This window comes from Sinohyriopsis cumingii, chromosome 4 (assembly GCF_028554795.1).
Source record: "Sinohyriopsis cumingii isolate HCF-2022 chromosome 4, ASM2855479v2, whole genome shotgun sequence".
Taxonomy (NCBI): domain Eukaryota; kingdom Metazoa; phylum Mollusca; class Bivalvia; order Unionida; family Unionidae; genus Sinohyriopsis; species Sinohyriopsis cumingii.
The window spans coordinates 33,224,259-33,250,094 of NC_142964.1; the positions used below are offsets into that span (position 1 = coordinate 33,224,259).

The 25,836-nt window shown below is 33.7% G+C and overlaps 1 protein-coding gene across 1 annotated transcript in view; it reads right to left on the reverse strand.

Moving 5' to 3' along the window:
- Positions 1-25,464, reverse strand: part of LOC149800905 (uncharacterized) — a 51,952-nt gene extending 26,488 nt beyond the window's left edge. Inside the window, exons 1-8 of the mRNA XM_089956751.1 lie at positions 25,338-25,464; positions 24,380-24,448; positions 16,789-16,947; positions 15,987-16,157; positions 12,020-12,151; positions 11,051-11,119; positions 4,013-4,171; positions 1,922-2,092 (exon numbers count right to left, since the gene is read on the reverse strand). Of these exons, the coding sequence (XP_089812877.1) occupies positions 1,922-2,092; positions 4,013-4,171; positions 11,051-11,119; positions 12,020-12,151; positions 15,987-16,157; positions 16,789-16,947; positions 24,380-24,440 (922 nt within the window). The 5' untranslated portion in view covers positions 24,441-24,448; positions 25,338-25,464. The remainder of the gene's footprint in view (positions 1-1,921; positions 2,093-4,012; positions 4,172-11,050; positions 11,120-12,019; positions 12,152-15,986; positions 16,158-16,788; positions 16,948-24,379; positions 24,449-25,337) is intronic.
- Between the last annotated feature and the right edge of the window lie 372 nt (positions 25,465-25,836).

Below are 25,836 nucleotides of genomic sequence, written 5' to 3' on the forward strand. Positions count from 1 at the left end.
AACACAGAACACATAGACGTCAAATAAATAGAACAGGATTGAAATATTCGCAATTTTGTGAGGCTGGTAAAGCCATAACACTTCAAAATTGTATTGATTGATTTTGTAACTATGCAACGATTTCCCATTATATGCCAGTATGCATATCCTTAATTCGTTGGGGCAACTTGCTTGAGACCGTGAGATATGAATACCAAGCCTTACACGAAGAGCCACCATGTTTGAGCGATTAGAACTCGCAAATGAACCAAAGCCGTTTCCCTAGGATGAACCATGGCAGCTTGAAATATTATTAACAATACAGGTATTAAAACAATCCAAGCGTGAACTAAAATTTCAAATACCAGAGGCCTACGAAAAGCTAATATACTTGCGACAGTTGGTCTTACTATACACTGCGTCTGACTGCGAAATAGTTTGTGCAACGAAAACACGATTAAATATAAATATTTTTCTTGACAAACCAAGCGGTCGGAAATCGCAAGCTTAGTTGAGGACGATAACAAGCCTCATCGCATGCCAGCTACAATCGCCGCTAAGGCAGTATATTATGTTTGTCAGCGAGCCCAAGTGCCTGAGTTTCAATTACAAAATCGTCTTGGTGATTATGAAAAGTATCATGCAATAAGGAGCCAAACAAAGACGCTATACAAATTTACTCAAAAATGATTCATGGCATCATATCGTGTTACAATTCTGTGAAACTGCTGCAGTTAATGCAGATATTGTTCTTGGTACACAGTTAACAATGGCATTTAATTTTAAGTCATCAGTCAAGGATGGCTTAGAAAGCACAACCCCTTTGATTCCGAGAGGTGCCCGTTTAATATTAAATCCTAAAGACACGACGAATATCAATGAAGAAACCATCAAAATCATTGAAGGGATTCTGGAATGGTAGAACAATATACTGTTCAGGCTGGATTCTTAACAAATGTGTGTCATTTGAAATGTATGCATACCCAAACATATTTTTCCGAGGGTCGAGTTACATACCATGCCAATGTGTTTCGCGGAGGTCAGTAATAAACTTAAATAATTATGACAGAAGTAGATGTTCATCGGCGCTCGCAATCCCATTATATCTGCAAGTGACAATACAGACCAGCTGCGGAATAAAACAGCAATATCTGAATGAATTCAGTTTTTGTGACGTAAAATATCCGATCAAGGTTACTAAGCCACACCAAATTATTTTAAGAACTTAACCCCAGTACCGCTGTTAATGTGTTCGCTTTGAACCAACGGTTAATATATATTCGCTTGGAGTATCTCCACATAACATATTGAATTGATATGGGTCGATAGCTATAACTCTTAGGATAACGAGTCGCTTTTGAAACGAACAGACGGAAGCAAGAAATCATGTGTCTTTAGTAACCAAATTCATCGTTTGCAAGGGAAAGTGTGCCGTTCCTGTATCAAAACTCCCCAATAAAAAACTAGTTGACGCTCTCTGTAAAACACATTGCGTCGTAAAGGAGAAAACAGATAAACCATAAGATGAAAAATGCTAGTGATATCAAGGAGAACTATAAAATGAAAGTAAAATCATAAAGATGCTTTCCACACTGTCAAGCAATAAGATATTGTCAAAATAAGATGGATCTGTTGATCTCATGGCTTACTTTGTATATAGTGTATACACGGTGTTTATTAGCATAGATACAAATTAAAGGCACACGATATTTCGAGATTAGTAGATGAAGTCATTCTTTACAATAGTTAATATTTTCAAACTCAACAGGAAATTTTAAAAACATGTTCAAGATTTACTGACAACCTCGAAATTTCCTATTGTGAAGGCTGTACCATTGATTTCTCCAGATAAACATGCTTGTATTCTCATTTAGTGGGATCTTGTAAGAGTTGTATACATTTTACATTCTGCATAAAGGCTATTCCTGTACAAGTAACGTACCGCTTATCTTCTCTGTAATATCATTAGGTATCGGATCTGATTTCCTTTCTTGTTCTTCTAACCCAGTTACTACCTCTTCGGGTGAATCTCTTATTTCTCCTGTCACAATTATCTGTTCAGTTTGAAATGGCGAGGATGCTAAACTCGAGCAGTCGAGTTCGTTATCGTCATCTATGGCACAAAAAGTGAGTAAATAAAAATCGTAAGTCAAAACTTTCTCTAAAATCTCTAAAATTATTATTATTCATATGAAGACTGTATGCTTAATTTATGTCAGTGATTGAGGCTACTGATGTTTGTCATGCTTGAAACTGGAAAGCAGGATGCATATTAACTTTCAGTTCAAGATCAGTCTTGTTTACAATTAAAATATGATACCAGTAGAAATATTTGTGTAAAGGTTTCTAATTTTAACGCTCGTTTGTTTTTATTGATTACCTTGTCTCAGTTTTCTGTTTCCCTATGAAAAACTCAGAGTCAAAAGCGCTCAGGTTAGTGACACACTAGCTTCGCACTCCTCGTTGTGAGATTATTGCATTTATTTTAATCAATCCCTGACACATATTATCTCTCTTTCTCTCTTTCCCTCTCTCTCTCTCTCTCTCTTTATATATATTTTATATATATAATACAAGGCATCATCGTCACCCATGCCATGGTTTTGCATTCAGACACGGACCAAACTTTGCTTGCATGTTCACAATCTACTCAAATAGTCTCGCGAGATGGAGTGCTGACAAAATTTCCCATTCAAAACAACGATGCTCATTTGTAACTAACCGCGGTGGAACATGCTATGGTGTTGGTATATAACTCGATCAGCGAGACGGTAGGCACTGGGAAATATGCACGTCAACATGCATACATCTGCCAAGAGTCTATCCTGATTCTGCATCAGTGTATTTTTCAGCGTCTCGAGAATGTTAAAAAGGATAGGAATTAGAGCGATCCATTTTAAGAATGATGTCATCATATAAAAAGTAAACCGAAAAACAAATGACATTCAACATAATCATTTTTAACCCTTTCATCTCATTGTTGGTTAATTATTGGATCTCGATTAGTAAATGTGGCTTTTAAATATTCATTTCCATTTGCCATTGCTTGATATTCATTTTGCTCTTGTTTTAAGATTTAGAATAACTTTAGGTCTTCATTCAACATAATTTTGGACATACATGAATAAATACAACTCAATCTGATCACGTGGTTACAATCTCACTAATGTGTGATTTTGCCTTGGAAATTTTGTTAAAAGGCTTCAAGATAATAATGTACACCAAAAAATATGAATTCCTTTCTACTTTCTTTTTCACCTCTTTCACTGCGAAAATACGCTGTATATGTCATCGATCAATATTGTTGTATCCCTTGACATAGGTGGTTGAATTGGTTTAGACTTGTAAACAAATGCTAGAACATTCAATGGTTTTAAATATTTGTATAAATTATAGTAATATATGCATTTCTCAAAATAAGTCAACCTTTATGCAATTATATTGGCATTGTGCAACTAGAAGACTTGAAACATGTTCCTTTCTTTCACTTACACGTAACGAATGAGGCTTATGAGATGAAAAGGAAATATCAAAAAAAGAATGCGAACGAATATTACGAAGTCCTTTGGTACGCTTAATATTCAGGTGTTTTGTATAGAACTGCATCCTGCAGGGGCCCCGAGTGGTCGAGTGGTCTAAAGCTCTCACCGTTACAGATCACTGCCATCTCACTTCTTCTACGTGGGTTCGAGTCACTGGATCAGCCAATGTGGGTATGTGTGAAAGCTTGCTAATAGATTCTCGTGGGTCGGTAGTTCTCTCCGGGGCTTTCCCTGGTTCATCCTCCGCAATATATCATGGCCGCCATGTATAGCCTATCTTTTGCTGCAAAAGGCGTTATCCCCTATAACAACAACAACAACAAGAGCAACAACAGTATCCTGCATTTAAAAGTTCCCCATTTTTATCTCATAATATCATTTTAGACATCTGCATCAAAACACAAGCTTTTACTGATGAAATGTTAGTGAATTTAATAACGCGGGCTCCGATAACTAGATGTCCACTATAGTTTATCTAAATGCATGTATACCTCTAAGCGGCAGTTTGAGATTGTCCTGTGCCTGTTCTGGTGACTCCTCATCTACAATTTCCTCCTCGTGCATATGTCCATTTAGTTCAACGAATGACGACATCTCTGACAAAATGTTTCTGAAAACTGCGCCGTCTCCGTCTCCTGAATGCAACGTGCCTGAAGTAAAAAATCTGCATTTTCATTAAAATGCCATGAAAGAGCAAATATATCGCTATACAAAGAAGGACAATGTTTCAGTGACATTGAGTTGATTAAACAATCAGAATATACATGAAATACTCCTACTTGCTCTTACTGTATCCTGTTGTCAACAGATGGATTTAACGAATGTTTCAGAATTCCACGTAATCAATCTTTTCAAGGACTCATTTTTCCGATCGTTTGTGGCGGAAGCATGTTCCACACTGTTAACGATTTGAGATAATAGTAAATTATCTAAGTAATGGTTACATTAAAAATGGACAATTTTCATATTTAAACGATAAAACAATGCACAATACTTTCCTGCAAATGCACAGGATTTGTAGAAGTCAAATAAATTAAGGACAAGTTAGATGTTTGAAGTGGATGGACGGCGTGCTTTGTCACGTCGATTTATGCAATCGCGTTATGTTAGTAAGAATCAAGACTGGAACAGTAATTTAAATTCAGATATCAATGATTTAAAAATCTGTGTCGTTTCTGATGCAACTTCTTCTTTACATTTCTTCACTATCTGGACAAAGTATATGTAAATGCATTCTCGCATCTCCGGAGGTAGATTCAGAATGTGCTCCTATAAACTGTCCATTTACAGGAATGTCTTCCGACCATTTTCAAGCTAATCGGCTTTTTTTTTACAGCACACAGCTACCTATCTTACAGCCAATGCACTTGTTCTTGAAGTGAACAGTAAAAATTGAGAACCTAACTAACGAGTTTGATAATAGTACGGACATCTTACCCTCAATCTATAGTATATCCTACTCTGAAACTGCTTTCTCCAGATTTATAAAAAAAAACACAAAAAAAAAACAATATTGTCTCACTTCTAATTAGCATTTATTACATTTATAATCTATCAGATTCTAGACTATAAACTTGATATATTGGTAACTTAACGGGTTTCTAGGTGAGAAAAATATAGAAAAGATCGGATATGTGAAAAGTCAGGCTCACGGAGATTGATTTGCTAAAAGCAAATTTCCAGTAAGTAGGTAATTTATGAGAATTCTGGAGAATTAGTTTATTTTATAGATAAGATTTTATCATTGCATTTATGATTTATGCCTTTGAACCCTATTGGAAAATACAATTTTAAAACTGTCGATACTTTAATAAAATAGTAACAAGTGTCATCTAGCGGAAAATGTAAAGTGAAAACTACACTTACAAACCAATACGCCATTTCGATTAAACAACACTCTTTCATCCACTATCTAAAATAAGTTATATATTGGTTAGTACCAACACTATTCTATCAGTACACCATCTGGAGCAAACATCACCCATATATATACCATCCATCACAGATGCATCTACTATCCAAAACTCACACTCTACCATCAAGATACCAGTTGGAGTTACCAACACCCAGCTATATACCATCCAACACCCAATTATCAAATATCCATAACGAATATCTATAAACAAACACTCACTCTATATCATCGACACTCCGCTAGAGCGACCAATACCCAATACTTACTATCCACAATACTATTAGATCGATCACCACCGAGTTATCGGCTATCCTGCACATCTACATTTACGATCCAAGAACAATGGGTAGGAAAATGCACAAACTATACTTTGAAGCACGCAAACATACTATCACTTAGGAGGTGAGGATCCAGAAGTGGAATGAAATCACACACACTATAACAAACATTCAAGGATATGAGTGCTGACACATTTTCTAATAAGAAACGTACTTTTATAATATCACAGAAAAGGTTAGTCAAATAATTGGGAACCTCTGTTTGTTTGGAATCGTTAGTTACGACATTTTTAAAAACAAGTTTGAAAGCAAGCACTAATTCTAAACGTGCTTCACAAGTCAGAGATTTCTTTCTTCAAATTACGTCCACAAGTTTTGTTGTCAATTTAAATTTTCAAATTTATTTTTTCAAATTTTATTTGGTACATTATTACTTACAATCTTTATTTTCAGATTGTGCATTTCAAGTTATAGTTGTTCAATTTCCACTTTATTTTTAAAGTTTTCTAATTTTTGGCTTTTTTCATTTTCAATTTCCATTACGATATTTCATATTTTTTAGCTTCATTTAATCTTCATTTTGGTTTATTGAATGTAAGTTTTTAATGGTTTTCTTTTTCTTCCATATTTTATGTTCAAATTTAGTTTTACAACACCCAACACCCAATTATCAAATATCCAAAACGAATATCTATTAAACAACCACTCATTCTATATCATCCACACGCCGTTGTCAAATTTCATTTTCAAATTCAGATTTCAAATTTTATTTTCTCGTATTCTGTTTAAATTAAAGTCTTTCCTTCCCATTTTCATTTCAGAATTTAATGCTTCTAAATCATTTTCCAACATTCAATTCTCATTTTTCTCTTATTTCATTTTTCAGTATATTTTATTTAAACATTTCCTTTTTCGGTTTTCAAGTCAAACTGTTTTTTTTTTAATATTCATATTCTTAAATTTTTCTTATTTTCATTTTATTTTCAAGTTTATAATTATTTAAATTTTAATTTCATATTCTCCATTCCATACTTTTATTTTCAACTTTATTTTCTTCTTTCAGTTGTCATAATCAGTTTTAAATTTGGCATTTTAATTTAGCTGTTTTTAAATTTTCATTTTTAATTTTTAACTCTTAAACTTTTATTTAGCACTACAAATTTTTCTTTCCAAATTGTAGTTTTCTAGCATGCTGTTTTAAAAGTTTCAATTTTCATTTTCATTATGAAATAGGCATTTACATCGAGAATGGTACTCAATTTTAATTTTCAAATGTTAATTTTAATTTTCATTTCCAAAACGAATTTTTGAAATCGCATTTAAGGTAAATTTTTATTTTAAAATCAAATTGTCAAATATTTGTTTTTCATTCTTCAATGTCATAGTTTCCGGAATGTTTTCAGATTAAGTTTTCCTATTGTCTTCCTGAGTTTACTTTTTTGATAAAAGTTTAATTTTCAATTTTCATTTTCAGTATGCTAGTTTAATTTTCATTTAACAATATTTTTTATCGCTTTTTGTCTTTTCAGAATGTAGCTTTTGTTAATTTTTATATGTTAAGCCTCTTCTTAAAGTTTGAACTTTTGTTAATGGTTGTAATATTGCTTGGGATAAAAGATGTTATGCGAAACCAAAGACTGAAAAGGAGAAAGTAACATTTTCTGTTCGAGATTGAAAACGGCAAAACAACTAACATAGTCCTATATTGACACTAAACAAGATGAAAAAAGGAGATTATGCATCGTGCATGTTAAGAAAGTAATTTTCTGTCTCTCTGTAAATGCATGGTCTATTCATGTTAGCATATACTATACAACTACCTACATACTTATGTTTTAATCTCAAGTATTTTGTGAACGATATGGATATACACAACCACGTGCACAACCACGTGCACCACTTGGAAAAGATATACTCGACATCTAATTGCCAAATTAAACAAGAACCAAATTCATCCATTAGAATTACCTCTCTTGTGTGAGAGTATATAAATATAGTTGTATTTATATCGTGTGTAAGCCGTGCGATTGTTTTGAACGTCTGAGGAATCATCCTATGGACAAAATGTTCAACACCGGATATTTGATTCACCTTATTAACCCCAAAATACAAATTGAAAGATATGAATCGAGAAGTATTGGTATAAACATTTTACTTGCCTACTTTACAGTGAGTGATTAATAAAGAAGACGCCGAGCACGATATGACAAACATTCTCAATCAAAGAACAGGTAAATGGGAAAAGTACGACGTAAGGAAGTGAAGTACGTTGGAAAGGATATACAGGTAGTTTCGAAATTTGGATTTTGCCTTCACAAGGTAAGAACTCAGATAGAAGTAGAAGTGACCAACGTGCCGTTGAACACAGTTCTCAGAGATCCTCTCTTCAAGAACAGATAATAACCACAGTGGGTGTAGTGTGGAAAACGTTTCCCTTAAAGTCAAATTTTATTTTACTACTAAATCTATATGGCGTGTTATGTCATTAGAGTAGCCATTATAAACCTGAGTGTGGCAAGGAAACAAGCAATTTATAGTTAACTCAGCTTTCGCATCATTTATATTATTCCGAGTTCTAGGTTGGCATATATCGACAGTAACAGCAACACCAGTAGTTTCATCATCGCCAGTCAAAACAACAACTCTTCCAATGACAGCAGCAGCCATCTTCTGTGACAACCTTTTGTAAATTCATTATTTTTTAAAACTAAGGACTTTTCGGACACCAGAGCCATCGAACTATAAACAATCAATTTTATAAACATTACCCACTGGCGGTGTTTTACAAGTTTTTCCAACATCTGGTCATACAAATGGATTACAAAGGTCATTGGGAAGTGACTTTTGTATAAATCACTTTCCCACCCAAGACACGAATGTGACCGAAGATCAGACCATTTTCCTCGTCGAAATATTCAAGAACACATTAAAGAATACGTGAACCCAAATGATCCTCTCTTTTACGAAGATATTGCACAATCACCAGCGAATTCCCGATTAAATAGGCTTCCATGAGATTTCTTGTAGTATTGTATGTTACCGCTCATCTTGTCGCCAAAACGATTTGAGATATTTTCAGCAATCACTTCGGCAAAGCTTTGAAGCAAAATATAGCCGAGGCTTCTAATCAAGTACTAATAATTATTTCACATTCTTAAAAGATATGGTGAAACTACGTTTCCGAGAGAAGTTTAAAACAGATATATTCTTTGTACCGAGTAGTCACTCGAAAACGATATCATGGCTTAAAAATTCCGTAAGGTAGTACCCATCTTGAACGTATCATCATTCGAGAATGCACGCTTTCGAAAATACAGATTTGACGCATTGAAAAGAATTTCTTCAAAATTTCCTCATTAACCGACAAAGTCCTTAAGACGCCTTGACTAAAGCTGGAGGAATGTCTTGGTTCATAAAGGAAAAGATCGTTTTTGTCGACGACAAACCCTATAAATATTCTTTGCTTCACACTTCTGGCCAATGTATTACTTCCTTCTGTACTGCAAGGCATGACGAAGCCACAAGAGACGTAGCAATGTAATAGACACCTTCAGAAAAACATTTTGAAAATAAAAGTGACAGAGAACTGTGAGTTTTTGATAACAACAGAAAGGAAACATTCCCACCAAGATTTGCGATTTTCATAAATTGATCTGTTGCAATTGTTCCGATGACGCTGGCGATGCAAGAATCTCAATGGTTAGGTTTTCATCATGTTCTGTCTTGGACTATGGCAATCAGGATTGAATTATAAAGCTCAAACTAAAAATTATTTTTATCTGAATATAAGTCACTTGTACCTAAAAGTCTCCAATCCAGGTACCAACGCCAGAGTAGTTCCCGTCAATAATGTGATACATTAGTTGTTCAGTGAAGTGGGTTTGAACTTGAATAACAAACTAATCAGCAGCAGCATTAATACTTACTCAACCGATCATACCGGTAAAATCTCCTAACGTAAGGAAAAGAAGCCAAGAACACTTATCTGGATACTTCTGTGGATTGGAAATCTGACACACTGGACAAATTCAACAACACAGAGTTGACAGAAGCAAACGGAACTCACAATGCTGGATGTAATGACCGTCGAATGAAAATCAAAGAATAACACAAATTAAAACTGATCGATTACTTCCATATGATCATGGGATTGCAAACGTACTTCTGGAAAGTTGTGGATTTACGTTTCAGACTAAACCTAAGTTGTGCAGTCTTCCACTTGATAACTAATGCTAATGAGTGTTAAAAACGTGGGAAAGGACATCATTCTAATTTTGAGAAAGACAGCCATGTATCGGATACTAAGAGTGGATGTGAAAACCTTCACCATTTATGCTGGACTCAGATCAAAATTTCCAAGGCCAATTACGCAGTTGTTTGCCCACTGGCAAGAAAAGATGTCTGGAAAAGTACTTGATATATTGCTTGAATATGTCTGAAGTCTTTATCGGGCTTTGATTGCATACCAAACCAAGACAGCTACGTAGGACGTTTCCACCATATAAATTGGTTCAACTTCCTGTGCAACTTTACCTAGCAAAAGCTTTTCCCAACACAATGAATGCAATCTTGTACGCATAATTTGACAATACTCTGGCAATCAATAGATTGATAGAAGTTATCATAGACTGTTAGAAGAGACAAGATGTAACACGAATAACCTATGATGACCAGAACAAGAAAAACATTTAGTCCACTGTCTTACTCGGGCCTTGGATGAAAAACATACAGCTCTACCCAGGAAACATTATGATAAATGTCAAATCAATCCGTTTGATAAAAAGCGACACCATAAATGTATTTGCTAGTGTATGATACTGTATGTATATTTACTCAACTTCTTTCATGTTTTACCACTTGTGAGATAGACAGTTTTGCGAGTACGAACGCATAATGTAAAGCTCTACTACCTAATTTGGCTTTATGGATAGCGCACATCGGCTGTCAGATAGCACAGGTGGTATGATGGTATGTTAGATAGTATGATGTGTGATTTCATCCCATCTTTGACATTATACCCTATTTCTCTGATAGTAAGTGAAGGGATTGTAGACACTACACAATTCGTTTAAGAGAGTGTATATGGGGTGTTGCATAGAAGATCACTAAGTAATTTTATCGGTGAAAACTAACTATTCGATAATTGGTAATTTAATGATTATTCAGGTGGTCAATTCTTGCTAACCCCATAATCTTTCGCCCATTTGTCCGCACTCTTTTCATGTTAAATTCGTATTGATCACTGTAATTATTGAATAGTAATAACAAATTTGGTGAGGTATTATTACATGTGTGTTTGATACGTAATCTAACGTTTTACAATAGCATTCCCTTACCTTTCCCGCTTGAGGCCATACATTCGTTGGACTCCATATACATGTTTGACCCTCTGCTCATTGTTGGCTCTACAATTTTAAACAAAAGCAGCTACATAAATATCATTTCACCACAAATTGACGCTCCCATGCTACCATATAGGCGTCCATATCATTATATGATCCCAATTGACAAATACAACCAATTACAAACCTTATTATGTTCATATGAAACCAATAACTCTTGGGAAAACGATTCAGTTTTCAAACAGACTGATGAAAGAAAGTGATAATATGTGTTTAATCTATTACGTGTCGGTATGAGACCCTATACCTTTTCTTGTTCACAACCCTAGCATGCTCCAAAAAGTAATATTATTAAAAAGCGTCTTTTAAAAACACGGTATCTCAGGAGAGACAGCTAAAGAGGAGACAAGATAAAGTAAAAAGGTTAAAGAAGCGTGGTAGTAATATAAAACAGAACAGAAACTTATAAGACGTACTAGTTTTCAACTGAAATATGTCTTTCTCTATGCATAAACTGTAATTGTTCACCTTAAAGTAAAGTCATGAACAGTCGTTCCATTCTGCCAGGAAAGATGGAATTTTCAAACAGAATAGATCACTTAAGCTCATGATTTTGTACACAGTATATACATTTTTTATTTACATTGTTTTATTAGCAGAGATAAATAATAATGACACGTGTAATTTATATCTTAGTAGATAGAATCTTTTTAAAAATAATAAATAATTTCAATCTCTATATGTAACGAACTGTGAATGAAAATATTCAAGATGCCAAACTAAGAGTTATTATCAACCTCGTAAAGTTCCTATTGTGAAGACTGTAAATTTGATTTGTTGCAGTTGAACAATTTGCATTCTCATTTCAATATCTTTCACCAAATTTCTATCACGAAGAACATTTAGTTAGGTTTCATATATCTTGCAAGTTATATAAACGTCATTATTGTATAAGTAACGTACCTCCTATCTGCTCAGTAATCTTCCTTGGTATCTGCTCTGATTTCCTTTCCTGCTCTTCGAAACCAGTTATTCCCTCTTCGGGTGAGTCTCTTATGTCTCCATTCACACATCCCTGTTCAGTTGGAACTGGTTCTGATACATACGAGCATACTAGATTGAGTTCTATCTCGCAATATTATATATTATAGCGAATGAAGCGAAACTCAAGACAAGTCTTATGTTAAAGTTTCTAAAGTTATTCAAATATTTTTTGTTTCAATTATCATGCGTTATTTATGATAAGCTATACATTTCTAAGTCTTTAAAGACGTAAATGAATAGTACCATAAAACGCAAGCTCTTTGGTAATATTGTTTATATGTATTTGCCAATTTATTTGGAGTTCTGTTTCCGAAATACCTGATACTCTCAGGTATTTTTACTTCCTTGTAAACTTTTATTATCATCTCTTCCAAGCGAATTTTAAATATTATGATTTTACCTCATATACTGAATATTACGACCTAAATGAAACAACCAAGCTTCAATGTATTTCAAAATTTTAATCATACACGCATTCCTACAGGAGTTTTATTATCAAGTATCCAAACAATTACTCTAATTTGTCTTAATACGTTAGTGTACGTTTAACAGCGGCGACTGTGAGGGTTAAGAGAGTCCATTGATTGAAACTAGCCAAATACCTAAGCTATCTCTTCACACTTGCATTGTTGCAGCCTAATTAAAAAGCAGGTAAATCCTATCTTTTCAGCATCAATAAATTAAAGAAATTCCCCTTGCCATAAACGTTTTAAAATGAAACTTTTCTAGAACTCAAATGAAAGCGTGTAACATAATCCAAAATGCTTAGGTCATCAGTACTAATCAAATGAGTTAACAATATGTTGCACTTTGTTATGCGGGAAAGAGGTGAAGAACATAGAAACATCAAGTCGGGAGACATATCTCTTAAGTAAGAATGTGGATTACATTTAGAATATAAAGAGTTTAACGAGAAAGAAGATAAGAACGGGGCGGGCGTAAAACGAGCACAGGCAATGGAAAACAAAGTATGTACGCTTATCCTATATTTCCATATAGGTGTATTGTAAATGCAAATGGCTTAAGAACAAATGTCCCAATACTTTTGATAATCTGACTATTGATTGTACCTCGCCAACGTAAACCATGTGGATGCAGCTAGGCCAAAGGAAAACTACGGATATCAACGGACATCAGCTGAAGCAAGAAGACTGAGTATCTTTGTTAAAACAAGGCCGTGAAAGCATAATTGATCAAGCTGACTTTTAAACACATTACGTAGACTCAAGCGTGGGAAGGTATTTATGTCAGAAACAAACCAAAAACATTGCTCTTGACAAAAAGGCTCTTCATATCACTGGCCACAAAATTCAAACTTTCTCAATAAATCCCACAAATTTAGTAATAACCAGAAATGTGCTATATCAAAGATGAATTCTTCAAATTCTGGCAAATAATCTGATAGGTCGTATAATAATCAATTGCAAATAAAATATTCCGCACTTACCGGTCAGAGCGGTTTATTCATCAGTACACACGCTACTCGACAAGAAGATTTCCCTGTAGGGTATCAATGCACCCATATACATAGCACTTGCCATATTTCCAGGACAGTCAATTTAAATTCCCAAGAAAATCTTTAAGTAGCAAATCTCCGCAGTGGGTTAAGCTGGGCGTTGTGTTTGAGGGGTCTTTAATATATGGTGGTTATTTAACAACCCAAATCAATTAACAACAATAATATCTCATTTACAGTTTTCCTCTTCCAAATAAAAACTTCCCAAGAAAATCATTAAGTTGAAATCGCCTCAGTTTATCTTCTTCCAAATAAAACCTAATAAAGATGATAGAAACACAGATCTCTAATTCCCCATGAATAGTTCAACACATGTACATCTTACTACAGTCCTTATACACTTTGTTTGGGCTGTGTACACAATATCGAATCCCTGGCTGATATAGAAGGTTTCGAAGATATAACTAAGAAAAGTTAAACATTATCTTTATAAAAAAATATTACTTATTTATCGTTCTTTTTATATGGCATACATCAATTAATAGTGTTAATACAGTAGAAATATCAAACTGTTTGTATGTTTCTATTTTCTGATGCATAAAATGTGTAAATTTAGGGTCAACAGGTCACTCTACTGATTCATTAACTTATATCGTATTAGTGTGCTGTATTTATAAACAATAGCACGTCGCCCGATACTCTGCTGGGACAACACTTACAACACGTACAATTGTAACTGCTTTTTGTTTTCTTTCTTCTTGGTTAAGAGCGGCAGATGTATATACATTATTCTGAGATAATTATTTAGAATTTCAAAAAAACATTATACTTGCGGATGACCTGCATCAAAAATATGAGCCCATAATATTACCTGATGAAATACCAAGAGGCGTATGAAAAGCTAACATACTTGCTCATTTGGTCTTCCTGTGCACTACGTCTGACTGCGAAATAGTTTCGCGCAACGGAAACACGATTAAATATGAATATTTTTCTTGACAAACCAAGCGGTCGGAAATCGCAAGCTTAGTTGAGGACGATAAAAAGCCTCATCGCATGCCAGCTACAATCGCCGCTAAGGCAGTCTATTATGTTTGTCAGCTAGCGCAAGTGCCTGAGTTTCAATTACAAAATCGTCTTGGTGATTATGAAAATTATCATGCAATAAGGAGCCAAGCAAAGACGCTATAAAAAAATTTACTCAAAGATGATTCATGGCATGTTACAATTCTGTGAAACTGCTGAAGTTAATGCAGATATTGTTCTTGGTGCACATTTGACAATGGCATTTAATTTTAAGTCATCAGTCAAGGATGGCTTAAAAATCACAACCCCTTTGATTCCGAGAGGTGCCCGTTTAATATTAAATCCTAAAGACACGACGAATATCAATGAAGAAACCATCAAAATCATTGAAGGGATTCTGGAACATTGGAAATATATACTGTTCAGGCTGGATTCTTATCAAATGTGTGTCATTTGAACTGTATGCATACCCAAACATATTTTTCCGAGGGTCGAGTTACATAACAATGCCAATGTGTTTTGCCGAGGTCAGTAATAAATGTAAATAATTATGACAGCAGTAGATTTTCATCCGGCTCGCAATCCCATTACATCTGCAAGTGACAATACAGACCAGCTGTGGAAAAAACAGCAATATCTGAATGAATTCAGTTTTTGTGACGTAAAATATCCGGTGCAGGTTGCTAAGCCACACCAGATTATTTTAAGAACTTAACCCCAGTACCGCTGTTAATGTGTTCGCTTTGAACCAGAGATTAATCTATATTCGCTTAGAATATCTCCACATGACATATAACTGATACGGGTCGATAGCTATAACTCTTGGGATAACGAGTCGCTTTTAAAACGAACAGACGGAAGCAAGAAATAATGTGTCTTGAATAACCAAATTCATCGTTTGTAAGGGACAGCATGCCGTTCCTTTATCAAAACTCCCCAAGAAAAAACTAGTTGTCGCTCTCTGTAAAACACATTGCGTCGGAAAGGCGAAAACAGATAAACCATAACATGACAAAATGCTAGAGATATCAAGGAGAACTATAAAATGAAAATAAAATCATAAAGATGCTTTTCACTCTGTCAAGCAATAAGATATTGTCAAAATAAGATGGATCTGTTGATCTCATGGCTTATTTTGTATATAGTGTATGTACTGTGTTTATTAGCATAGATATAAATTAAAGGCACACGAAATTTGAAAACAAAATGTTCAAGATTTACTGACAAACTCGACATTTCTTATTGTGAAGGCTGTACCATTGCTTTCTCCAGTTAAACATGCTTGTATTCTCATTTAAATTTATTTCATGGAGTTTATATAACGACACTCATTTAGTGGGATCTTGTAAGAGTTGTATACATTTTACATTCTGCATAAAGGTTATTCCTGTACAAGTAACGTACCGCTTATCTTCTCTGTAATATCATTAGGTATCGGATCTGATTTCCTTTCTTGTTCTTCTAACCCATTTACTACCTCTTCGGGTGAATCTCTTATTTCTCCTGTCACAATTATCTGTTCAGTTTGAAATGGCGAGGATGCTAAACTCGAGCAGTCGAGTTCGTTATCGTCATCTATGGCACAGAAAGTGAGTAAATAGAAATCATAAGTCAAAACTCTCTCTAAAATCTCTAAAATTATTATTATGCATATGAAGACTGTGCTCTTAATTTATATCAGGCTCCTGACGTTTATCATGATTGAAACTGGAAAGCAGGATGCATGTTAACTTTCAGTTGAAGATCAATCTTGTTTACAGTTAAAATATATGATTACAGTAGAAATATTTGTGTAAAGGTTTGTAATCTTAACGCTCGTTTCTTTTTATTGTTTGCCTTGTCTCAGTTTTCTGTTTGAATTTGAAAGACTCAGAGTGGAAAGCGCTGAGTCTAGTGAGAACCCAGTTTTGCACTCCTCTTTGTGAGTTTATTGCACTTATCTTAATCAATCCCTGACACACATTTTCTCTCTCTCTCTGTCTCTCTGTCTCTGTCTCTCTCTCTCTCTCTCTCTATATATATATATATATATATATATATATATATATATATATATATATGTATATGTATGTATATGTATAAAATTTCCCCATTTTTATCTTATAATATCATTTTAGATATTTGCATCAGAACACAAGCTTTTGCAGATGAAATGTTAGTGAATTTAACTAAATGTCCACTATAGTTTATCTAAATGCATGCATACCTCTAAGCGGCAGTTTGAGATTGTCCTGTGCCTGTTCTGGTGACTCCTCATTTACAATTTCCTCCCCGTGCTTATGACCATTTAGTTCAACCAATGGTGACTTCTTTGACACAATGTTTCTGAAAACTGAGACGTCTCTTTCTTCTGAAGGCAAAGTGCCTGAAGTAAAGAATCTGCATTTTCATTAAAATGCCATGGAACAGCAAATATATCGCTATACAAAGAAGGACAAAGTTTCATTGACATTGAGTTGATTAAACAATCAGAATATGCATGGATTACTCCTACTTGCTCTTACTGTATCCTGTTGTCAACAGATGGCTTTTACGAATGTTTCAGCCTTCCACGTATTCATTCTTTTCAAGGACTCATTTTTCCGATTGCTTGTGGCGGGAGCTTGTTCCATCCAGTTAACGATTTGAGATAATAATAAATTATCTAAGCAATGGTTACATTAAAAATGGACAATTTTCATATTTAAACGATACAACAATGTACAATATTTTCCTGCAAATGCACAGAATTTGTAGAAGTCAAATACATTAAGGACAAGTCAGATGTTTGAAGTGGATGGACAGCGTGATTTGTCACGTCAATTTATGCAATCGCGTTATGTTAGTAAGAATCAAGACTGGAACATTCTGATAACGATCACAATGCTGGCTGGGTTATATCATGTACAGTTTCTTTAAAAATGGACAAGCGATAATAAAACGTCACATTACGATATGCTTAGGCACCTAAGAAAGGTGTCGAAAAGACTAATATATGCGTATGAATTTATCTCGGATGGTTACTGTTTCACCTTACTAACGTTATTACGAATTGCAATGAAGGTACTGCAACAATAGCATCCGGTCTACTGCGAATAATTACAATAAAGACAATTTGTAGAATAGGTGGACCCACGACCTATGTAGACTGGACGGAATTATCTAGACAGAGGGATCCATTATTATCTTCAATGGCTTTGATGCAATACTTATAAATTTTACTGTTTTTATGGTAATTTATTTTTTTCCAAGAATATTACAATACTAGTTGTATGTGCCAATTGTGGTTCATATTGTAATTACATAGGCCCACATTGGTTAAAATTGATAATTCTAAAGGCGAATATATGTTTAACATGCAAATGGCATTATCAGGTCATAAAGGGAACGCAGTATTGTGGGTACATTGTAAACATGTTAGAATTGGTTCACCTGAAAGGGCATATAGTGTTAAACGTGGCTGACCTCACATGACACATACACTATCTTCTGGTTCGTGGTTATTAGCACATATCTGAGATTTATATATAAAGCATTACTTATACCTCAAATTATGTTAGCGGTGTTGATAATTTTCCTGTATTGCACTGACGCTCTAAATACTCAATGACACCAATTCATAATAACATTAAAATGAATGTCATTAAAAGTGATGCTAAATTACGTAGTTGTCCCTAATTTTAAGAAACTCGGAAAATCCCAGAAAATTAAACTATATTGGCTTAGACTAAACGGGGAGCTAAATTTATGAAAATGTCTCAGGCTGTAGCGGAGCCTGAAAATCCTTGAACATTAGATTAAATTATTTTATACAAAATATAGTAATAAAATCTCGAAAATGCCCTCGAGTCCGACAGAGGGTGAGAAAAATATGTAATATTACATTCTCATGTAGGAGACCAAAAGTAGTACTAAAATTATCAAAATTTCGAAACACATCACATAATTTCATCATTTAACTCTCTTTCTCTTTTCAATTTCTTTACAGGTATCCGTTTTTACTATGCTAGTATTCCTTCTTCTTTTCTGCCTGTTTAATGTTTCTAATTTTCATACCATAATGGATTCCACTTCTGTTTATGTGTCTGAATTGTCTTTCTTTACTCTGAAGGCCGTGAGCTTTTTTCCCCGCGATTAAAAACACGCATCGTTACCTTTTCTCGTTTTTCTTCAGTCGTTGAGGTTACCTTTTATGACAATGTGGACATTCAATCAACCAATAACCTTTTTGTAGTAACATATATAGCAGGTATTTTCACATTTAAGAGTAGCCATATATATTGTTGGGAGGATGATTGTATTGCCTATGGCCGAGGAATACTTTCATCGACTGTCATGAAACGAGCACACATTTCGAGAATCTACGACATTCTGTTTCACCAAAAACTCACCAAGAAGTGTTGTCGTAAGTTACTCAGGCGATTTCGACGAAGTTTTATAATAGTACTGACATCTTATCCTCAAGCTTTACTATATCCTACTCTCAAACTGCTTTCTCGAGATTTATTTTTAAAAAAAACAATATTGTCTCTCTTCTAATTAGCATTTATTACATTTATAATCTATAACATTCTAAACTTGATATATAGGTGACTTAACGAGTTTGTAGGTGAGAAAAATATAGCAAAGCTCGTATATGTGAAAATTCAAACTCACGGAGATTGATTTGCTAAAAGCATATTTCCAGTAAGTGGGTAATTTATGAGAATTCTGGAGAATTAGTTTATTTTATAGATAAGAATTTATCATTAAATTTATGATTTATGCTTTTGAATCCTAATGCAAAATTTAATATTAAAAATGTCGATACTTTAACATTATAGTAACAAGTGTAACCTAACGGAAAATATAAAGTGAAAACTACACTTACAAACCAATACGCCATTTCGATTAAACAACACTCTTTTATCCACTATCTAAAATCAGTTATATATTGGTTAGCACCAACACTATTCTATCAGTACACCATTTTGAGCAAACATCACCCATATATATACCATCCATCACAGATGCATCTTCTATCCAAAACTCACACTCTACCATCAAGATTCAATTTGGAGTTACAAACTCCCAGCTATATACCGTCTAACATCCAATTATCAAATATCCATAACGAATATCTATAAACAAACACTCACTCTATATCATCGACAGTCCGCTAGTTCGACCAATACCCAACACATACAATCAAAAAAAATATTAGATCGATCACCACCGAGTTATCGACTATCCTGCACATGTACATTTACAATCCAAGAACAATTGGTAGGAAAATGCACGAACTATACTTTGAAGCACTCAAATTTACTATCATTCAGGACGTGAGGATCCAGAAGGTGAATGAATTCACACACACTATAACAAACATTCGAGGATATGAGTGCTGACACATTTTCTATCAAGAAACATATTTATATACTATCACACAAGACGGTAAGGTTCGTCAAATAACTGGGAGCTTCTGTTTGTTTGGAATCGTTAGTTATGACATTTTTAAAGACAAGTTTGAAAGAAATCACCAATTCTGAACGTCCTTCACAAGTCAGAGGGTTTTTGTCTTCAAATCACGTCTACAAGCTTTATTGTCAATTTAAATTTTCAAATTTATTTTTTCAAATTTTGTTTGATACATTATCACTTGCAATCTTCATTTTCAAATTGTGCATCTCAAATTATAGTTGTCCAATTTCCACTTTATTTTTAAATTTTTCTAATTCTTGGCTTTTTTCATTTTCAATTTCCATTTCGAGATGTCATATTTCTTAGCTTCATTTAATCTTCATTTTGAATAATTGAATCTAAGTTTTGAATGTTTTTCTTTTCATATTTTATTTTCAAATTTAGTTTTACAACACCCAACACCCAATTATCTAATATCCAAAACGAATATCTATAAACAAACACTCGCTTTATATCATCCACACGCCGTTGTCAAATTTCATTTGCAAATTTAGATTTCAAATTTTTTTTGTCGTATTCTGTTTAAATTAAAGTCTTTCCTTTCCCATTTTCATTTTAAAATTTAATGTTTCTAAATCATTTTAAAACAATTGATTCTCATTTTTTTCTGATTTTATTTTTCAGTATATTTTACTTAAACCTTTCATTTTCTTTTTTCATGTGTAAACTGGTTTTTGAATATTCATATTCTTAAGTTTTTTTTATTTAAATGTTAATTTCGTATTCTCTATTCCATACTTTTATTTTCAACTTTCTTTTCTTATTTCAGTTGTCATAATCAGTTTTAAATTTGGTATTTTAATTTGGATGTTTTTAAATTTTCATTTTTAGTTTTAATTCTTAAAACTTAATTTAGCCCAATTGTAAAGATTTAATTTCAAATTTGTATTTCCAAATTGTAGTTTTCCAGCATGTTGTTTCAATTTTCCTTTTAATTTTCAGTAGGCATTTGCATTGTCAATGGTACTCAATTTTAATTTTCAATTGTTAATTTTAATTTTTATTTCCAAAACTACTTTTTGAAATTGCATTTAAGCTAAATTTGTATTTTCAAATATTTGTTTTTCAGTCTTCATTTTCATAGTTTTCAGAATGAAATGTCATTTTCAGATTTAGTTTTTCTATTTTTCTTCCTGAGTTTACTTCTTTTCATTAAAGTTTAATTTTCAATTTTCATTTTCAGCATGCTAGTTTAATTTTAATTTATATTTCTTTTAGGTTTTTTTAATCTTTTCAGAGTTTTGCTTTTGTTAATTTTTATATCTTAAGCCTCTACTTAAAGTTTGAGCTTTTGTTAAGGGTTGTGATGTTGCTTGGGATAAAAGATGTTACGCCAAACCAAAGACTGAAAAGGAGAAAGTAACATATTCTGTTCGAGATTGAAAACGGCAAAACAAAACTAACATAATCCTATATAGACTCTAAAGAAGATGGAAAAAGGATTTCATGTATCCTACACGTTAAAAATATAATTTTCTGTCTCTCTGTAAATGCGAGGTCTATTCGTTTTATCATATACTATACAACTACCTACAAACTTGTGGTTTTATGTGAAGTATTTTGTGAACGATATGGATATACACAACCCTTTGCACAACTACGTGCACCACTTGGAAAATATATACTCAACATCTAATTGCCAAATTAAACAAGAACCAAATTCATCCATTAGAATTACCTCTCTTGTGTGAGAGTATATGAATATAGTTGTATTTATATCGTGTGTAAGCCATGCGATTGTTTTGAACGTCTGAGGAATCATCCTATAGACAAAATGTTCAACACCGGATATTTGAGATATTTTCAGCAATCACTTTGGCAAAGCTTTGAAGCAAAATATGGCCGAGGGTTCTAATCAAGTACCAAGAATTATTTCACATTCTTAAAATATATGGTGAAACTACATTTCCGAGAGAAGTTCAAAACAGATGTATTAATTGTACCGAGTAGTCACTCGACAACGACATCATGGCTTAAATATTCCGTAAGGTGGTACCCATCTTGGACCTATCGTCAATAGAGATGGCATGCTTTCGAAGATACAGATTTGACGCATTGAAAAGAATGTTTTCAAACTTTCCTCATTAACCGACAATGTCCTTAAGAAGCCTTGATTAAAGCGGGAAGAATGTGTTGGTTCGTAAAGGAAAAGATCATTTTTGTCGACGACAAACCCTATAAATATTCTTTGCTTCACACTTCTGGCCAAGGCATTATTTCCTTCTGTACTACATAGCAAGAAGAAGCCAGCAAGAGACATCGCAATCTCATAGACACGTTCAGAAAAACATAAAAAGAACAAAAAGTGAAAGAGAACTGGGAGTTTTTGATAACAACAGAAAGGAAACATTGCCACCAAGATTTTCGATTTCAGAAATTGATATGTTGCCATGGTTCCGATGACGCTGACGAATCTCAATGGTTAGATTTTCATCATGTTCCGTCTTGGACTATGGCAACCAGGATTGAATTAAAAAGCTCAAACTAAAAATTATATTTACCTGAATATTAGTAACTTGTACCTAAACGTCTCCAATCCAGGTACCAACGCCAGAGTAGTTCCCGTCAATAATGTGATACATTAGTTGTTCAGTGAAGTGGATTTGAACTTGAATAACAAACTAATCAGCAGCAGCATTAATACTTATTCTACCGATCATACCTGTAAAATCTCCTAACGTAAGGAAGAAGCCAAGAACACTCATCTATATACTTCTGTGGATTGGAAATCTGACACACTGAACAAATTCAACGACACAGAGTTGAATGAAAATCAAAGAAGAACACAATTTAAAACTGATCGATTGTTTGCATATGACTATGGGATTCCAAACGTATTTCTGTAAAGGTGTAGACTTACGTTTGAGACTAAACCTAAGTTGTGCAGTCTTCCACTTGATAACTAATGCTAACGAGTGTGAACAAACGTGGGAAAGGACATCATGCTAATTTTGAGAAATACAGCCCAGTATCGATACTAAGAGTGGATGTGAAAACCTTCACCATTTATGCTGGACTCTGATCAAAATTTCCAAAGCCAATTACCCGGATATTTGCCCATTGGCAAGAAAAGATGTCTAGAAAATTACTTGAGATTTTGCTTGCATATGTCTCAAGTCTTTAGGGGGCTTTGATTGCACACCAAACTAAGGCAGCGACGTAGGACATTTCCACCATATAAATTGTTTCAACTTCCTGTGCAACTTTACCTAGCAAAAGCTCTTTCCAGCACAATGAACGCAATCTTCTACGCATAATTTGACAATACTCTGGCAATGAACAGATTGATAGAAGTTATCATAGACTGTTAGAAGAGACAAGATATAACACGAAGAACTTATGATGACCAGAACAAGAACATCATCAGTCCACTGTCATACTCAGAACTTGGATGAAAGACATACAGCTCTATACAGGAAACATTATGATGATTGTCAAATCAATCCGTTTAATAAAAAAATGACATCCATAAATGTATTTGATAGTGTATGATAATGTATGTATATTTACTAACCTTTTTTCATGTTTTACCACTTTGAGATAAACAGTTTTTTGAGTATGTACGCATAATGTAAAGCTCTACTACCTATTTCTTAAGGTAGAATGTCTACTGTGGTTTTGATTACTCCCATAGCGTTTCGGATTGTAAACAAAAAGTGGGTGTTGGATAATATATACAATGTTGGTGTTGTATAGTACTCAAAAAGTAGATGTTGGATAATCAAGTGCGTGCTGGATAGTAAGAAAAAAGCTAGCATCGGATAGTATATAAAAATGGTTGTCGAATAGTATATGAAAATGGGTGTTGGATAGTATATAATAAATAGGGTATTTGATAGTATTTGTAGTGTGTTGGATATTATATTTGCACGATTTCATCCTTTTTTTATAACATACCCTTTTCGTCTTATAGTTAGTGTGTAATTTACACGCTTCAATTGGCTTTCTGGATAGCGCACATCGGCTGTCAGATAGCATAGGTGGTATGATTGTATGTTAGATAGTATGTTGTGTGATTTCATCCCATCTTTGACATTATACCCTATTTCTCTGATAGTAAGTGAAATAATTGTAGACACTACACAAGGCGTTTAGGAGAATTTATATGGGGTGTTGCATAGAAGATCACTAAGTAATTGGATAGGTGATAACTAAATATTCGATAATAGATAGTAAAATGACTATTCAGGTGTTCAATGTTGTTAACCCCATAATCTTTCGCCCCTTTGTCCGCACGTTTTTCATGTTAAATTCGTATTGATCACTGTAAGTATTGGACAGTAATCTAACATTAGGTGCGGTATTATGACATGTGTGTTTGACACGTAATCTAAAGTTTTACAATAGCATTCCCTTACCTTTCCCGCTTGAGGCCATACATTCGTTGGACTCCATATACATGTTTGACCCTCTGCTCATTGTTGACTCTACAATTTTAAACAAAAGCAGCTACATAAATATCATTTCACCACAAAATGACGCTCCCATGCTACCATATAAGCGTCCATATCATTATATGATCCCAATTGACAAATACAACTAATTACAAACCTTATTATGTTCATATGAAACCAATAACTCTTCGGAGAACGATTCCGTTTTCAAACAGACTGATGAAAGAAAGTGATAATATGCGTTTAATCTATTATGTGTCGGTATGAGATCCTATACCTTTTCGTGTTCAAAACCCCAGCAGGCTCCAAAAAGAATTATTATTACAAAGCGTCTTTTAAAAACACGGTATCTCAGGAGAGACAGCTAAAGAGGAGACAAGATAAAGTAAAAAGGTAACGGAAGCGTGGTAGTAATATAAAACAGAACAGAAACTTATAAGACGTACTAGTCTTCAACTGAAATATGTCTTTCTCTATGCATAAACTGTAATTGTTCACCTTAAAGTAAAGTCATGACCATTTGTTCCATTCTGCCAGGAAAGATGGAATTTTCAAACAGAATAGATCACTTAAGCTCATGATTTTGTACACAGTATATACATTTTTTATTTACATTGTTTTATTAGCAGAGATAAATAATAATGACACGTGCAATTTATATCTTAGTGATGGATTTTTTAAAATAATAAATAATTTCAATCTCTATATGTAACGAAATGTGAAAGAAAATATTCAAGATGCCAAACTAAAAGAGTTATTATCAACCTCGTAAAGTTCCTATTGTGAAGACTGTAAATTTGATTTGTTGCAGTTGAACAAGTGGCATTCTCATTTCAATATCTTTCACCAAATTTCTATCATTTAGTTAGGTTTTATATCTCTTGCAAGTTATACAAACGTCATTATTGTATAAGTAACGTACTTCTTATCTGTTCAGTAATCTTCCTTGGTATCTGCTCTGATTTCCTTTCCTGCTCTTCGAAACCAGTTATTCCCTCTTCGGGTGAGACTCTTATGTCTCCATTCACACTTCTCTGTTCAGTTGGAACTGGTTCTGATACATACGAGCATACTAGATTGACTTCTATCTCGCAATCGTTTATATTATAGCGAATGAAGCGAAACTCAAGACAAATCTTATGTTAAGGTTTTTAAAGTTATTCAAATATTTGTTGGTTCAATTAGTATGCGTTATTTGTGACAAGCTATAAATTTCTAAGTCTTTAAAGATTTAAATGAATAGTACTATAAAACACAAGCTCTTTGGTAACATTGTTTATATGTATTTGCCAATTTAATTTCAGTTTTGTTTCCGAAATTCCTAATACTCTCAGGTATTTTTACTTCCTTGCAAACTTTCAGTATCATGTATTCCAAGCGAATTTGAAATATTGTGATTTTACCTCATATACTGAATATTA